This window comes from Mytilinidion resinicola (assembly GCF_010093595.1).
Source record: "Mytilinidion resinicola strain CBS 304.34 unplaced genomic scaffold BDZ99scaffold_2, whole genome shotgun sequence".
NCBI lineage: Eukaryota > Fungi > Ascomycota > Dothideomycetes > Mytilinidiales > Mytilinidiaceae > Mytilinidion > Mytilinidion resinicola.
The window spans coordinates 1,425,027-1,441,001 of NW_022985438.1; the positions used below are offsets into that span (position 1 = coordinate 1,425,027).

Sequence of the window (15,975 nt, forward strand, 5' to 3'; positions counted from 1 at the left end):
AAATTCCTTGAATCATACCCTATCAATCAATCTATCCGTCGAATATCGAAAGCTCTCAATCAACCCACTCCTTAAACACCAAAACCTCATCCACAATACCAGCCCCTCAACTCCCCACAATGTCCCCCACCCCCCTCAACACCCTCGCCCAGACCCTAAAATCCCTCCACGCCCCCGGCCACCCCCTCGTCCTCACAAACACCTACGACGCCCTCACCGCCCGCATCATCGCCTCCAGCCCCATCGCCCCGGCCCTCGCCACAGCCAGCTACGCCATCGCCGCCTCCGCCGGTCTCTCAGACGACGCCCTCGACCTCTCCACCAACCTCGCCGGCATCCGCGCCATCGCCGCCGTCGCCAAAGAGTCCAAGAAACCACTCACTGCAGATTTCCAGGACGGCTATGGAGAGAGGCTCGAAGAGGGCGTGAGGGAGTTGATCGGGGCGGGGGTCGTGGGGATGAATTTGGAAGACTATGGTCGCGAAAAGGCGGCGCTTTACGACATTGATACCGCTTGTGAGCGTATCAGATCGGTTTTGAGGACGGCGAGTGACCTTGGTGTGCCTGATTTTGTCGTTAACGGGCGCACGGACGCGCTACTCCATGGGGGCAGTATTGCGGATGCCGTTGAGCGGGGGAATGCGTATCTAGCGGCTGGGGCGACGACTGTGTTTGTATGGGGCGGGCGGGAGCGGGGAGGGATCAGTAGAGAGGAGGTGAAACAGCTAGTGGAAGCATTCGGGGGCATGTTGAACGTGAGTCTGAGGCTGGACGAGGCGGATGAGAAAGGGGGGAGGAATCTGACGAGGCAGGAGTTGGCGGAGATGGGGGTTGCGAGGATTTCGGTTGGGCCTGGTTTGCAGGCCAAGGCTATGGCGGCATTTAGGAGGGAGGCGGAGAAAGTTTTGGAGGGGTAGATAATGGATTTGAGGATGTCATCCAAATGCGGTAGTGATGTATGCAATTAGGGCTAATATACAAAGAGCGCTAGTATTGAGACGAACAAGTAACAAATGCCCCCACAATGTCAAAGATTCGAGCGAAATCATATATTAGAATTAGGCTATCCCCTTTTCGTACCCTACATGTTGCTAATTAAGAACCCGTGTTGTCTTGTCGTCCAAGCATGCGATGCACCACGAGCAAAGAAATTTACTTGCAAGCCGCCAGAAGGGGGCCGAAGTCGACGAAGACCTTGCCGATGAGAACAAGGTAGATTTGGAAGCCGATCTTGATATTCACGATGAAGTTGGCGACAACTCCACCAATGGCAAGCAAGAACGAGATGTACGTGTGGAGGAACAGAGTAAGGGTCCAGCCGAGCAGTTCGATGATGGCTACAGAACCGTTAGTGACTGTTCACGGAGACACCGAGGAGTGGAGACATACTGATCTTTAGGACCGCGACCGCGTGCAACAACGTGCAGATTATCTCAATGAAGACCTTGATGGCAAGGGAGATGACGAGCTTCAAGTCGGCCTCAATGAGCTCAATGAACTTCAGCTTGTAGATCTTGAGGCTTGCAAGGGAGAAGGCGGAGAGAATCTTCTGGATCTCCACCTGGATGTCGGCGATGATTTTGATTTTCTTGCCCAAATCGATGGAGATACCCTCGCATGAAGAGATAGTGACGTCTACGCATCGTTAGTAGGCGACCTCGTAGAACATGATCATTACCATGGGCGTACTGATAGACGCGGTATAGCTGAACACTTCGGTAACGAGCGCGTCTACAATAACGACGATCTCTGGAAGTGTTCGCTCCTCAACGGCGACGACGGAGGTATCACGTTGCTCAACCTCTGCAACGGCGACATCGCGTATCTGGAGGGAAGTCGGGGCCGCGAGGGAGCTGACGAACAGGCTCGAAAGAGCAAAAAGGGAGAATGCTGAGAACCTCATCTTGACTGTTTCTGGTATAAACGAATGAATGTGGTGAATAAAAGAAGAGCTGAAACGAGTGACTGAGGTGAGCGGGAAGCTACAACACACGATTTTGGATTGATAGTGATGAGGAGGGAAGGAATGGTGGGCGATTGAGCATTCTATATACTGGTTTTGATATTCAAAGCCACATGTTGCTGGGGTCCAGAGATTTGCATAATAGGATACAAATGCGAGAGATGATCCTTTCCATTAACCACTCCGGCCCTGAACCTTGAGGCTTCTGGGCTCTAGGGCTTCCGGGGGCTGATGGCCGCTTGGATGACTCCAGACAGCTAAAAGTGTTTTGTGTTGATGCACCCGAGGTCCCATGTGGGGAAGCAATAATCCACATGTTAAGGGGAATTCGTCCGGCACGAACCGTTAGGGCAATTGATCGGAGTGGATAGCCATGCGCTGAGTGGTGATAGGTGAGGCGGCATTGCGGGCCTTCCTATGGCGCGCTCGAAGCGTGCTGAAGGGTCGTGTCAATCATATGAAGATCACACACATCACTTCCTGTTCCTGACGGCGACCCGCCTCGCACTGCCGTTCGCAGTGGCCAACACGGCCAGGACTGATTCAGGTACCAGGCACAGGTTATGCCGCAAACGGACCTTGATGTTATCTGATGCTTTGGATAATCTTTTAGTTTGCTGTGTCCATTCTCAATTTGCATGGTGATCCTCGCGAATGTGACGGATCAACCCAGGCCGTTCGCTGCGGCGCACACTGAAAGCCCACAAAGCGTGTCGATGCCTTTCTTCCTAGGGATCGAGATACTGGCACTTTCGGAATATCGTAAATCGCGGTCAACAAAGTCTACCAGAAAAAAAGGTCAGTGCAATCGTGGCGCCGCGTATGCGCACTCGTTCAGCGCGCATCACAGCTAGCCTCGGATGGGTCGGCACTGGCGGGGGCCATACGGCGAATGCGGCCTTGCGGTGAATTGTGAAGTGGTGGTCAGACTTCGGAGCCCTCCGTTTTTCGCAATGCGAGTCGCGTGAGAAAAAGGGGAGTGCTCGTGGTTGCTGTTGAGGAGGATTGGAGGGTGTGGGGGCCAGGGATAGACTAGCTTTCCCGCCCCGTCACGTGTCTCCAACCCTATACTTCACAGGACTCTCCTCCACTTTTCCGCATTCGACACCGCGAACCCCGAAGATTCTTGTCGAACGTCTGCTTCTACAAGGGGTAACCTGAGCGGGCTGCTCGCCCTCCCTGTCAGTTTTGGGCGCATTATAGTCGTACCCGCACTATTTTCCTAGGGTATTACTATAATGCCCCTAAAACTAACAGGGAGGGCGAGCAGCCCGCTCAGGTTACCCCCTTGTAGTCGCCTGTTCGCTCCCCGCAGTTCCACGGTGCGCCGAATGCCGCCTGAGCACCCTCACTCTAGTCTACCCTAAATAGGACATCTCTTGGCTCTCTTTGTAAGGCTTTTCTGCCATCATTTTCTCACTCTGTCCCTGTGAGTACTCGCTTTATTACTCATCCTAGTGTACTGCATCCGTAGCTCTCCGACACTTCTGGTCATCTGACTTACATCCTCAATGAAGCCGCCGAGCTCTTCGTTCCACTTTCCGATGCCAACGCAGGCTTGCCGTCCCAAAATCTAGCTATACGGGGTACCGTCAAGACAGAAGCCCTCCACTTCGTTTATTACGGCACACCTGAATCGAAGTCTGAAATGTAGTGGGTTGGCTAACAGATCATGAGTATTTTCAAGGATAGTCCTAGCACGTGGTCGTCTTCCATTGTGCAGCCATTGTATTCAATTACTTCTACAGAATGGACACAGCCAACCATATGTTTCCATATGTTTCGAATCCTCAGTTTGGAACTCGATAAGATCTCATTCCGCTTCATCTTCCAAGCACTCCATATCAACAAGTTTGCACAAGTGAACCTGTCCGCCTGACCAAGAGGGCTGCCTCCCAGCGCTCCTAGTCTCTTCCATCTTCTTAGCCAAGGCGTATCCCAGTTACTATATCTCCAACGCTCCAGCGTCGCATCTATGTGGGCACTGGGCCTCGGCTCTGTCAACATAAACTCACTCGTTAGTTCAAGCTCCAACGGCTCTTTCCAGGGCCCCCTCATCAGCATGGTTCTAACTCCCAACTTTCCCCAACCAATCATCTCGCTCTTGTACCTTGCATACAACAGCCTGATTATCGTCATACATGTTAGTGTGGAGTGAACTAGGTCTGTGGTGAAACGTATGTCACCGAGGGTGTGATTTTCGCAGGGAATGTAGCACTCGACGCTCGGGCTGCCATCGCGGCCGGTATGTCCAACTCTGTCCCGAGGTTCATAAGTGAGGAAATAGGTTAAAGCTCATATATTAAGAAATATGCCATTCCCCCTGATGATCATGTCAGGTGTGCTCACCAGCTCGTATCCCATCTATATACCTGGAAAATTTTACGGCATAAAATCGTCAAGAGGATGAGAGTAGTCATGGGATCACCACATCCTGGTTCTCAAGTATCGCTATTATTTTCACGACGCTTATTAGCTTCCTGATACTTTCGGGGCCTGTGGGAGTAGGGGTTCGATCGTTGATACCGGGAATGCCGCATTTCTAGCCTGTTAGACTGAGCAGTAGGCAAACTTGGTTTCTCGCAGTCTTATTGATCGTAAACTAACTCTCTATCGTGAAATTCCTACGACAATATCATCCGGGCGGGTTCCCTTGTCGGCATTTGGCTATCGTGAGTGCAGCCTCTCAGACTCAAGGGCTAGGAAGACTTCACGTTTGCTCCGATGCAATGAGGCCCAACTCTGGTAACCAAATCGACCAAAAACAAGCGTAGGTCACTGCTTCTTTACAAGCAGCAAGCTCGAGGCATCATCTAAAGCAAAACTGTCCGCATGCACGCTCAATCTAAAATACAAACCGCCAACACTCAACCAACCACCTCCTACCTAAACCCCTTCGTCCTCTCCTCACACCACCCCGCAAACCCCTTCGCCCTCCCCTTCCCCCCCTCCTCCACACTCTTGACCGCCTCCACTAAATCCTCCCTCAAGCTCGGGTGCCTCCGTCCCCACGGCACCACATACCCCCCCTGATCCCCCTCCCCAAGCTCCTCACTCAACCCCGCCCACAGCTCCGTATACGGCCCATACCTACTCTCATACAACAACGGCCGCACCGCCAGCACCACCAACCGCGGCATATGCCGCGTCAGATTCGTATTCAGATTCCCCGGATTCTGCGTCACGCTCCACACGCCCTCCCTCCCTCCCTCCCTGCCGCGCGAGCGCATCCGCGAGGTACCAGTTCCCCAGCTTCGTCACCGCGTACTTCAGCTGCGGGCTCTGCTTCAGATACCAGCTCGCCTCGGCCTCCGCCCCGTCGGCGCCTGCGCGTCGACGGCGATAGAGGACGTCCACACGACCCCTGACGCTGAGCCGCGGCGAGCCGCGCGGGCAGCAGCAGCAGCAGCTGGGTGAATAGATACGGCCCCAGGCCAGTTCGTCGCCAGCATCAGCTCGTCGCCCCTGGGCGGACGCGCTACCGAGCCGGGGGCAAGGAGACGCCGGCGTTGTTGAACAGGACGTGCAGCTGCTTTTCGCGCTTTTGGAACGCGGCGACGGCGGGCGCGATGGTGCGCAGGTCGGCGAGGTCGAGATGCAGGAACTCGAGCGTGCCGACGGTTTGGGGACGCGGTTAGGGATGCAGTTGTGGATTTGATAGCAGCGAGGCCGTTCGCTTCTGAGAGGCCCGCGATGTAGATGCGGCCGCCGGCGGTGTAGAGGATGCGCGCGAGGGCGAGGCCGACGCTGGAGGCGCCGCCGGTTATGAGGAAGACCTTGCCGGTTTGGGAAGGGAGGTTGTTCTCGGTGAGAGTGGCGGTGGGGGGCCACATTTAGGACCATGTTGCGCCCATGATGGATAGTGGTGGTGCAGTAGCAGTGATGGGGTGAGGTGATGGGAGAGGTGTCTAAGACGCGAGGTTGAGGCGTTGATGGATTATCTTTATGATTGGATGTTTGAAGCCTGATAAGATTTAGATTCAATCCTTCAAGAGTCTGACTTCGCTTCGTCATTAAGGGGGTGGGTTGGGCCAATCAGATTTGGGCGCATAGGAAAGCGTATAGGCGTAATCGATGAGACACGAGTTAAGATCGACATATCTGGATCGAAGGATTAAGAGACTTGATGTCCATTGGTACCAAGCTGACCTTGTCTCTTACCAACGCTACTAGAGGTCGGTGCAATTCCAAAAGTCAGCTCGTTCAAGTGTTTTGCTACACCAGTACTCCGATCCTCTTACTATTCCTTCCTTCAACAACAGGCTCATACAGTTCGTCCTTTTGCCCCCAAATCCCTCTTTTCACTTCTTCCTTCCTTCCAGTCCCCAAATCAAAGCGCAATAGGACAAAACCCCTTCGTCTTCCCCTGCTCGTTCTCCACACAAATCTGAAGTGGCCCATAATCCCGACAACTCCCATCATTACCACATGCAAACGCCTTGTCCTCGCACACGCCCCCGGCGCACGACAGCACCTGCGAGCAGTACCCACAATACACGCCCGTCGGTGTATCTTTCTGGCACTTGCAGGGCGCCTTTTGCGGGAGGCAAGTCAGCGGGATACGCGTCGGACACGTGAACGGAAGCAGTGTCGAGGGCGCCGAAGAATTCGTGAGCGTTGCGGGTCGACTTATAGTGATAGTACGTGTCCGCGTACGGGTAATGGTGGTGTGGACGGTTTGAACATGAGCTGAAGCTGAAAAACCAGAACTAGTAGTCGAATTCGGGTACGGTACGGGTACAGCCGAGGGAGCAGTCGGGTAAGGAGTTGTCTCGTTTGATGCAACGGTTCAGTTCGTGGGAAGTGTGGAATTGTCGTCTCCTTCAGATACCAGAAACGCGCTCCATTCTATGCTCTTAACGCGAGGTACGTCTTTGGTGGTGTTCTTCATGTAACATGCCGCTGTGATGTCCGCGTACGAGACGCCCTTGCATCCTAGTGTCGCGCCGCAGAGATCAAGGCAGGCAGCGAAAGTGGAGGCGTAATTATTGTGTAGGTCGTTGAGGAAGAAATCAAGCCCACAGAGAATTCGGAAGTCGGAGCCGTTTTTGGCTGTGTAAGTCGTGCCATTGGCCGTTGGGCAGGTTGGCTTTGGTGAGAGAGGGGGCCGGGGTGAGATGCGGTCGGGTATGTCGAGTGAGTCTGAGCTGCTTTGGGAGGCCACTTTGACGGTAAAAAGAGCGAGAAATATCGCTAAATGAATGAGGCGACACATTATGAATGTTTGCTTGACTATGAATGTATGTGAGCGAGCGGTAGCGCTATCAGTGCGAAAGACTGTAGCTAGTTATCGCAAGATATATACGTCCGGTTCGAAGTCAGTACTTATGGCAGCCATGGCAACAAGGGTTGAAAGGCGCGTGGACACACGTCTCTTTCTCAGACATCTCCTCATATCTGCGCATTTTCCTAAAGGTGCCGCCATTTATGTGTGTTATCATTATGCCTTGGAGCTAAAGGGGGTTAGCTGTTGAAGCAAGGAATGCTTCGTAACGTGCTCGTAGAACGCGGCCCAAGACATGAAGATATTTTGCATTCCCAAAAGTAAACTGGAAGATCAAGCCCATTCTTCACGTCTAGAAAAGCGACTCAGAATAGCCTCGTGACGTAGGTAGCATACGACTGCTGCTCCATGACTATAGGATAGTATTAATGCTCCAATTAGAGTCGCTATTGCGGTAATGAGTATGACTAAGCGGAGCATACTCGTACGTGGAAAGGAAATATCGGTTGTCGGAATCGCTGCTAGGCATTGTTCAATCAGTTGAAGATGCAATATAGGAGGTGATAGAAAAGAACGATGGTCGTGCGTTGTGGAGTTGTTTGAGACATATGCACTATCCTGATAGGCGAAGAAGCTGCGGAAAGGGCACAGGAATGCTTTCCCAAGTTCCAAGGTGTATCTCAAGGTCTAGTGTTGGGTCAGGCGATGGTGACAAGGAACCTTTCAGGTAAGTGCTGAACTCGGAGTGCCTAATGTCTCGGATAGGAGGCATTTCGACAGGATTGAAAACGTTCGGAAGCAAGGCTCCGGAAGATGGCCTAATTGCTACTGATCAAGCAAAAGCTGCCAAAAGTATCTCTAGCCTTGACACCGTCGCATGAATAAAATGGTCAAGAAGCGAAGACCGTCTGGTCAGTGAGGCAATGAGGAATCAGAATCAGATAGACGAGGAGTTGTAAGAATAGTAGCAAAAGTAGAGGAGCACGTGAAAAGGCAGCATGTCGTACTGTACGAAGTAGGATCACGTACCTTGATGAATTAGGCCCGCAGTGTCGCACAACGACTTCGTACTCCGCACTGATTCCCGACTGCCTCGTGCCAGCTCTCGGGATGCCACCATTTAGGCACGGCACGTACGATCCGGGCGCATCTCCAGGACGTATACCCAGAACCAAAGAGGATTCTCACGAGAGTCAAAGGAAGAAATCCAACCTGAATGCGGGGAGGCGTCTGAGCTTATACTCGTGACTCTCGTCTTCCGCAGCCCAATCAGCACCTCACTAAAAGAAGGTGCTCCCTCATCAGCAACCAGCAAATTCGCAGTTCGCCAATTACCGAGGTTTCCGGGAGTCTTTTTTTGACCACCTGCTTTGCAATACGCCAAGGGGCAGGGTTATTTTTACAGTGCTGACACGACACCTAAGCATATTCTTAGCGAGTGACGGTGGCACCGAATGGCAGTGCGCCGTCACTAATCCTGCCGTGCTGGACAGGCAGGCATCAAGGGAGCGAATTTGTCAAAGAGCCGGGCGGTGCTGGTGTTTTGGGATCTTAATATGGTGGCACTATGCCCCTGCATGTCGTTGTTTGCGGCCTTGACCTTGCAAGATGTTGGGCCTCGGAAACAAACACTCCCGTGGTGTTTCATGGAGCGCGGTGGTATGGCCGCGTATATTGCTGCGGCATCATTTCGCTTGCGAGCACAGTACGGGGGTTTCTGTAGGAGGGCGGGAGTTCAGGCGACCAGCTGCTGAGAAAATGAGGCCTGAATGCAATCTGCTGCTGAAAAGACAAACCGTGGAATCAGTTCGCGAAGCTGAACGACGGCGCGCCCTAGTGCCCTCGCGAAGGGACTCTTCCCGTCCTACCCCTCTCGAGCTGAGCTGCAGTTGGTGTTTGAGGAATTTTTACGCCGTGGCAGCGCGGTGTGGTGTTGGTGTAGGCAAAGTGCAGACTCCACGGCCACCAGCTAAGCTTTTTCCAACGCCCAGCAGCCACCAGGCAGCCCTGCGATGACCAATCCCAGGTGGCTGCCACTCTGTTTTTAGCAGCACGCGTTTGCCCGCATTGGGGCCTAAAGCTCACCTCAGCACTCGAGTAGTGCTTACGGCGCCCAATCACTGCGCGTCGCAACCACAAGCTTCGCTGGACTGGGGCGCCAGCGTGTTTATTCAGTTAGCGCCCGTCCGGCACCGCCTATTCGCGGTTTGTTTCATCGCTCACCGTGCTGGCGGCGCTGGGTGGAGGGCGATCGGCTGGCATCAGCATCCAGGGATCGCAGCTGTAGTGCTCAGCCCTCACCTCCACGCTGCTGCGCCGCTACCGCCGGGAACGTGCTGAGCCGTTCTCATTTGCGCTGTATATAATATACACTGAGGAGGCCGCTCTGGCAGAATATCATTCCACTACATCATCAGCATCTCATCAGTCCACTCGTTGTCCTTCGCTACAGACCTCGATATATTCCACCATCTCCTTTCGTCTGTATAGCTTTTCTTAGTCTTCACCACAGAACAACCCTCAAAATGCGCTCCGTCTTCTCCATGGCTGCCGTCGCCGGCATGGCCCTCACGTCCTTCGTCTCCGCTGCGCCCATCGAGTCGAGAGACTCTCCCGCCTTTCCCCTCTCAGACGGCTTCCCCAATCCTTCCGGAGCCCAGATCTTGCAAATCCAACAGCGAGCCGGAGGCACCCTCCCGAACGGCAAAGGCGCGCCCCCGGTCAGCGAGGACGGCCTCATCAGCTTGCGTTTGATCGCCCTGAACGAGCTCTTCGAGGTCGCCTTCTTCACTGAACTCTATCAAAACCTGACCACCAAGGTCCCCGGATACGACCTCGGCAACGGCCACCAATTCATTCTCGATGCCATAGAAGCCGTTGTTGCAGTACGTCCTCCTCTTTCTCTCCCCCAGGCTCTTTACTAACACCCTACCAGCAAGAAGAACTCCACGCCCTGAACGCCAACGGCGGCCTGAAAGCCAACGGCGCCGAGCCCATCCTGCCCTGCAAATACAGCTTCCCCGTCTCCAACTTCAAAGACGCCATCGCGCTCGCCGCCACCTTCACCGACGTCGTGCTCGGCACGCTGCAAGACGTGCAGTTCAAGTTCGCCGCCTCGGGCGACATCAACAACGTGCGCGGCATCGGCTCCGTCGTTGGCCAGGAAGGCGAGCAGGAAGGCTTCTACCGCCTGCTCCAGAGCAAGAAGCCCTCGGCGCTCCCCTTCCTGACCACATCCGTCCGCGACTTCGCCTTCACCGCCATCCAGGGCTTCACTGTGCCCGGTAGCTGCCCGAACATCGACACCATCAAGCTCACCACCTTCCAGCCCCTCACCGTCCTCACGACGCTGTCGGCCCAGTCCACGACGGCCGAGTTCTCCTTCGACAAGACCAAGGCTGGCACCGACGACTACTCCACGCTTAGCTTGGTGTACATCAACCAGCAGAACGTGCCGATTGTGGAGAAGCTCACCGTCGTTGGGACCTACGGCAACACCGTCAAAGTGACCGCGTACTTCCCGTACTCCGAATTCGAGCTGAACGGGCTTACCATTGCGGCGATTGCGAAGGGCAACAGCTTTGCGAATGCGGACGAGGTGGCTAAGGCTGCGATTTTCGGGCCTGGCTTGATTGAGATCAACTAAGGGGTTGTATTGAGTGATTGGTTGATTGTAATTATTGTGGAAGGTTAACATTGCTTGATTTTGGCATAGCATTGGCGTTTTTTTGGGGGGGGGGATTTGGGATTAGGAGATATCCTCCTACTTGTTGGGGTAGATTAGTATGTAACTTCTAAACACTCGGTGTGCTGTCAACCGATTTTTGCTTTTGTTGATTCTGACGACTTTGTTTTGCGATGCTTGTAGCTTTTGCCGTGACGTTGAATATAGCTGGTGATCCCATCTTAGTGTAGTGCTTCGAGACGCAATAGGTTGAAGCATATTCGTTCATCTCGTGGACAAAGACTTTGAAAGTGATTTCCTCGTGCTGCTCATCATTTGTGATCTTTCTCCGATGTCTTGAGACCCCTTTCGATAGCCTTGGCATTTCCAAAAAAGCGAAATATTCTGCAACCACCAAGAACCCTCCAACCAATGAGAGCGCACGAACATAAATTCAAGTAGAAAAGTGAAATCACCACTCATCAATCATCTCGTTCCCGCTCTCGCTCTCTACTTCCATGGCCTTCCGCGCCGCCTCTGCGCCAGCTACAGGCAGCATCTCAACCCCCTTCTCTTTCAGATCCTCACCCACCTCTTCGGGATCAAACAGCCCCAGTTGGAACAACACAGACGCCTGATCCCAATACACTCGCTCGTGGTGCAACTTTCCTCCTCGTAGACCGACAATGCTGACGATGACAATCTCTACTTTCTTGTTTGTAGGTGGTATCCCGGGTAAGATCCATGGCATCTCAGTTGTGTGCTTGAAGGTGATATGGAGCTCATCCACGATGCGGTCGACGCCGATAGTGCGGGAGAGGAGGCGCATGAGGAATGAAGGGGGCGTCGAGGGAAGGAAGAAATCGGTGTAGAAACGGCGCAGCTCCTCTTTCCCAATACCACCAGTCATCGTAGGCGTATAATTAACATACGGCTTCGGCGACGTCGTGAATGTCTCTAGTAGCTTATCCGCGTCCTTGGAGTGGAACTTCGCTGCATACTCCGTCAGCTTGATCTTCATGATTGAGGTCTGTGTGCAGGAAGGGTGTTGACAAACCCTCCACATTCTCCTCCCACGTCCTCTCCAACTCCACTTCAGCTCCAAAGCCCCGCCTTACCACACTCAAACTCCTTGCCCAGGCGATTGCATCAGCGACTTTGTCGTACTCCTCCAGATCGTGCTCCGCGAACCCCACATCAACCCCCTCGACAATAATTAGTCAGAGCCAACGTTTTCCTTAAGAGAGCCATACCTCGTATGTATACGTTGGGTAGTCGATCTTACTCTGCAAGCCTCCAGCCCCAATGCCCGGCGTAACGCGCTTCTGCACGGTCCGCCGCTTGCCCTGGATCCCCAGTACCTCCGGCCGGCGACTCACACCCACAGTGCCACCAGCCAAATGTACCAGCACGCGGAAGGAGGAACTAAAGCGCTGGCGAGGATCCGGGATCGAGGAGGGGTAGTACGCAACCAACGAGCACAGCTTCGACGTCTGAGTTGAGGGCTCCGCGTAGACCTCCAGACAAACAGTCGCTGCATCGCCGAACGCTACCGCACATCCCCATCAGCTTTGTACAACTAAATACTACAACTGTAGGAACAGGGAGTAGTACCTACGATCGCATACCGCTCCCCAATACTCATCCCATCGCCCAGGTGGTGCAGCTGGTTCACGTACCCCTTCCCGCCCTTCCCGAACGGCACGTAGGTTACTTTAAAGCCTTCTTCTTGCCAGGCTTTCAACGTCTTCTGGTCGAACTCAGACACGTCGTCTGTTTCGGCGGTTATGTAGAGGCGGGGCGTTTCGGGGTTGAAGCTCAGCCAGCCGTTGCTGTTGGCGATGAATTGGAGGGCCATAGCGGAAGGTGGGATGGGTCGGCGATGGGGATAGGGCTAGGAGGAGGGTGTCGGTTTGGAGGCTCCATGGTGGTGCTTGTGTAGAAACTTGCTTGGGATGACGTCGAGGGAGGGCGGAGTGGTGATGTGGGGCATGATCGACCCCTCGGAGTGTTGGAAGAATTGCCAAGAGCGTGGATATTTGGTCTCTTTTTTGGCCACGTCGTATAACGTGAAGAAAAAAGTAGTTTTTGTAATGATAGCATTGGTTTCATCAATTGTCGGTAATTATGTTAATTAAGCAATGGTAAAGGTCTGCGAATCAAGGTGTTGAAGCTTGCTAAGTCCACGCTGCTGAGCAACATACACAAGTTAGGGATTCAATTACACAGGTACTAATGTCATAAGACGTGGAGAGGTCATAGAGAACTCTTTTTGTTCGAACCTTCGTCCAAGAGTAACAACACAAGTTTTGGAAATGGCTACCAAAGATCACTCTCCCTCCCAAAACCACCACCATCCCTCAGACATCAAACTGCACCACAACAATCGACCAAGCCGGGACGTTCCAACTCCAACTCCTCCCCCTAGTCTGTGTCACGTTCGCAACCTTTGGAACCACCGCCTCCATCTCTTCCTCCGTATTCTCAGCGTTCTCATTCGGATTCCCAATGACCGTCGCATTAACCCCCCTAATCTCCACATCCAACACCACACTCAGCGGCACCGCCGTATCCCCAGCATTGATAACCTTAAGATACGCCTCCGTCTCCTCCCCATTGATACTACTCGCCCAAAACAGCGGCCTAAAATCTCCTTTCGTATTCACGACAGGGAGTGTTTGGGCGCCTCGGAAACGTGCGAAGAGCCACTGCTGCCAGTAACTCGCACTGAGCAGCGTCTGCGCCAGGTTTGCAGTGAAGGCGATCATATCCGGCACCCAGTTGTACCAGTTCAAGTTCTGTAAGCTAGGTGCGTAAGAGCTCATGCGGACCGTGTTAGGATTCCGCTCGCCGCCGAGGGCGTACACTCCTTCTGCGATTGCGGATACCAATTGCGGGAGTGGGAGTCCTGGAGCGGACCAGTTGACAGCGCCGTCGGGCGAGTCGAGCTGCTTGACGCTGTACTCGCCGAGCAGCACGCCGACGTCTGTGTTGTTGGTCGCCTCTTGCCAGTTATCGTAAAAGTTGAAGTTCTCGAGGAAGTAGTGGGGCTCTTCGTAATGGTGTGTATCCCACATCCCACCCGCGGGGATGGATATATTGTAGTCTGCGTTCTCATTGTAAGCAGTGCTGATGAGCGTGATGTCCGGGTAAGCGGCTTTGAGGCCATTATAGAGGAAGTAGAAGCGGTGGGGATAGGTGCTGCTAAACCAATCCTCGTTGCCGATCTCGACGAAGTTGATCTTGAAGGGAGTTGGATGGCCGTGAGAGGCACGAAGGGCACCGTACTTGGTAGTGGTTGGGCCGGTGCAGTATTCGAGCTCGTCGAGAGCTTCTTGGAGGACTTCGTGCATTCGGGACTCGGGGTAGGAGGCGCCGTCTTCACCCCAGATGTCAAGGGAGAACCCCGAGTATACGGCTAGAATGGGCTCTATCTCCATGTCTTCGGTCCACTCGAGGTATTCGAGGAGTCCTAGTCCGTCGGTGTTGGCGTAGTTCCAGTTGGCGATTGCGCGTCCGGGCCGGTCTTTGAGGGGGCCGATAGTCTTCCACCATTTCCATCGCGTTTGAGGGGAAACTCCTTCTAGGTTGTTACCTAAATAGATCAGTCAAAGCTAACATTTTACTCGGGAGAACCATACCTCCTGGAAACCTCAAAAACTTAGGCTTTATGTCATAGAACGCTTCAGCGAGATCCTTCCGCAACCCGTTCGGTCTATTCTTGAATGTCTCTGGGAAGAGACTGATAAGGTCAAAGTAGAACGTCTGCCCAGCTACCTCATATGCATCCATAGTAACAGCAAATGTGTTATTCGAATTTGGTGTCTTTGCTTCATTGGAGATGGTGGTATTAAGCTGGATATAGTCCAAAGTATCGACCTTCACCGTAGGAAGCTCTGTACTTGCCCAAATTTCTTCAGTCAAGTTTGATCGTAGCGAGACCGTGAAAGTAGTGCTGTTGCCCTTGTACCGTGGATAATTTGCTAGTACGTAGAAAGATGCCTTGTATTCCTGTGGGCTGACGTCCATTCCCCACCACCCTGTTTGTTTAATACAGTCCCAAACAACCCATCGCAAGTGTGGTGCGTACCGTAATTGAAGAATCCGACCTCGCCAGTCGCGTTCACAGGTATGTCAACTTGCAAAACAGTTGGGAGCGCATCTGAAAGAGGATGCAGTATGTCCAGGCTCAATCTGACATCTCCAATCGGTCCCCATCCTGTTAGCACTGGTCCACCAGCTAGTGCCAAATTCTCAGATGGAAGGATGAGGCTTCCTGAATAGCCTGAAATAGAGCCAGTGTTGATGTTCGAGCCTATAACTTTAGTACGTTGGTGTAGAATATGCGGTCTCTTGGACTTACCTTGAAATGCTCGATTGGTGATCAACTCAGCATAGATTCCTCCATCGCCCGAATGCTAGAACAGGCAGCATATCAGTCTATGAGCCCGTTGGGATGCGAGATCAGCTTCATACATTGATGTCCTCAAACATGAGCCCGTAGAGATATCTGTAGCGAATGAGTAAGTACTCAGTGATCTCGGATTCGAACTCCAACTTACGGCGCAGTCTCATTCCTACTACTATTGTCTTTAGTAGAAATCTTCAGTTCCACAGCAGTTGAATTCCCAGTGCTCTTGAGGCTTGTAGGGTACAAGCCAGTCTCCCGAAAGACGCCACTTCTTCTGCCATTACTCAACGACGGCGCAAAAGCCGTTACAGTGGCAATTGCTACTGCGAATGACATCAGCATGATCGCAGGGAGTGATAGACACGGAAGCATCTCACTATGTGAGTTTTGCTTCTTTCTAAATAGACCTTAAAGACACACACGGCGAAATTGATTCGCGACCCCTCATGTCGCGCGAGTATCTCCTAGGATCGTACCGAACTAGGCTGCGGGGACCTCGATCCCTGATAAGGGTTAGATGCAGGAACGGAAGAGTATATTAAAGATATACTCAAAAGTGCTGGTTACCGAAATGCTATGATCACTAAAGCGAACGCGACTGTGGGATTGAGCCACCAAGGAGATCACATTCGCAGCGGCGCCGGCGATCTGACTACATGGAGGAGAGACATACATCGGTGGAAAGCATACCGATCCAGATGTATTCTTCCGTC

The 15,975-nt window shown here is 53.0% G+C and overlaps 8 protein-coding genes across 8 annotated transcripts; 3 read left to right on the plus strand and 5 right to left on the minus strand.

The window, feature by feature from the left end:
- Positions 1-119: 119 nt before the first annotated feature.
- Positions 120-917, plus strand: BDZ99DRAFT_565969 (Phosphoenolpyruvate/pyruvate domain-containing protein; the record flags this gene model as incomplete). Its single annotated transcript, XM_033727534.1, has 1 exon — positions 120-917. The coding sequence occupies one exon, from the start codon at positions 120-122 to the stop codon at positions 915-917; it is 798 nt and encodes a 265-aa protein (XP_033583062.1).
- On the minus strand, positions 908-2,312 carry BDZ99DRAFT_565970 (uncharacterized protein). Its single transcript, XM_033727535.1, has 3 exons — positions 1,690-2,312; positions 1,390-1,635; positions 908-1,337 (listed from the first exon to the last, which is right to left on the minus strand). Exons 1-3 carry the CDS (start codon positions 1,901-1,903, stop codon positions 1,153-1,155), a joined length of 645 nt encoding a protein of 214 aa, XP_033583063.1. The 5' UTR covers positions 1,904-2,312; the 3' UTR covers positions 908-1,152.
- A 1,341-nt stretch (positions 2,313-3,653) lies between these two features.
- BDZ99DRAFT_458014 (uncharacterized protein) lies at positions 3,654-4,183 on the plus strand. Its single transcript, XM_033718818.1, has one exon. The coding sequence runs from the start codon at positions 3,939-3,941 to the stop codon at positions 4,119-4,121; it is 183 nt and encodes a 60-aa protein (XP_033583064.1). The 5' UTR covers positions 3,654-3,938; the 3' UTR covers positions 4,122-4,183.
- Positions 4,184-4,845: 662 nt separating this feature from the next.
- BDZ99DRAFT_505646 (uncharacterized protein) lies at positions 4,846-6,120 on the minus strand (the record flags this gene model as incomplete). Its single annotated transcript, XM_033724124.1, has 2 exons — positions 5,259-6,120; positions 4,846-5,168 (listed from the first exon to the last, which is right to left on the minus strand). The coding sequence occupies exons 1-2, from the start codon at positions 5,794-5,796 to the stop codon at positions 4,846-4,848; spliced, it is 861 nt and encodes a 286-aa protein (XP_033583065.1). The 5' UTR covers positions 5,797-6,120.
- Positions 6,121-6,752: 632 nt separating this feature from the next.
- BDZ99DRAFT_514712 (uncharacterized protein) lies at positions 6,753-7,178 on the minus strand (the record flags this gene model as incomplete). The annotated part of the gene is made up of 1 exon (XM_033724898.1): positions 6,753-7,178. One exon carries the CDS (start codon positions 7,176-7,178, stop codon positions 6,753-6,755), a length of 426 nt encoding a protein of 141 aa, XP_033583066.1.
- A 2,390-nt stretch (positions 7,179-9,568) lies between these two features.
- On the plus strand, positions 9,569-11,002 carry BDZ99DRAFT_433042 (uncharacterized protein). Its single transcript, XM_033717373.1, has 2 exons — positions 9,569-10,072; positions 10,123-11,002. The coding sequence occupies exons 1-2, from the start codon at positions 9,713-9,715 to the stop codon at positions 10,831-10,833; spliced, it is 1,071 nt and encodes a 356-aa protein (XP_033583067.1). The 5' UTR covers positions 9,569-9,712; the 3' UTR covers positions 10,834-11,002.
- On the minus strand, positions 10,839-12,815 carry BDZ99DRAFT_458015 (NTF2-like protein). Its single transcript, XM_033718819.1, has 4 exons — positions 12,466-12,815; positions 12,105-12,400; positions 11,909-12,056; positions 10,839-11,844 (listed from the first exon to the last, which is right to left on the minus strand). The coding sequence occupies exons 1-4, from the start codon at positions 12,707-12,709 to the stop codon at positions 11,324-11,326; spliced, it is 1,209 nt and encodes a 402-aa protein (XP_033583068.1). The 5' UTR covers positions 12,710-12,815; the 3' UTR covers positions 10,839-11,323.
- Positions 12,816-13,063: 248 nt separating this feature from the next.
- BDZ99DRAFT_433046 (glycoside hydrolase) lies at positions 13,064-15,596 on the minus strand. Its single transcript, XM_033717374.1, has 6 exons — positions 15,414-15,596; positions 15,328-15,361; positions 15,215-15,269; positions 14,942-15,166; positions 14,493-14,891; positions 13,064-14,446 (listed from the first exon to the last, which is right to left on the minus strand). Exons 2-6 carry the CDS (start codon positions 15,343-15,345, stop codon positions 13,212-13,214), a joined length of 1,932 nt encoding a protein of 643 aa, XP_033583069.1. The 5' UTR covers positions 15,346-15,361; positions 15,414-15,596; the 3' UTR covers positions 13,064-13,211.
- Between the last annotated feature and the right edge of the window lie 379 nt (positions 15,597-15,975).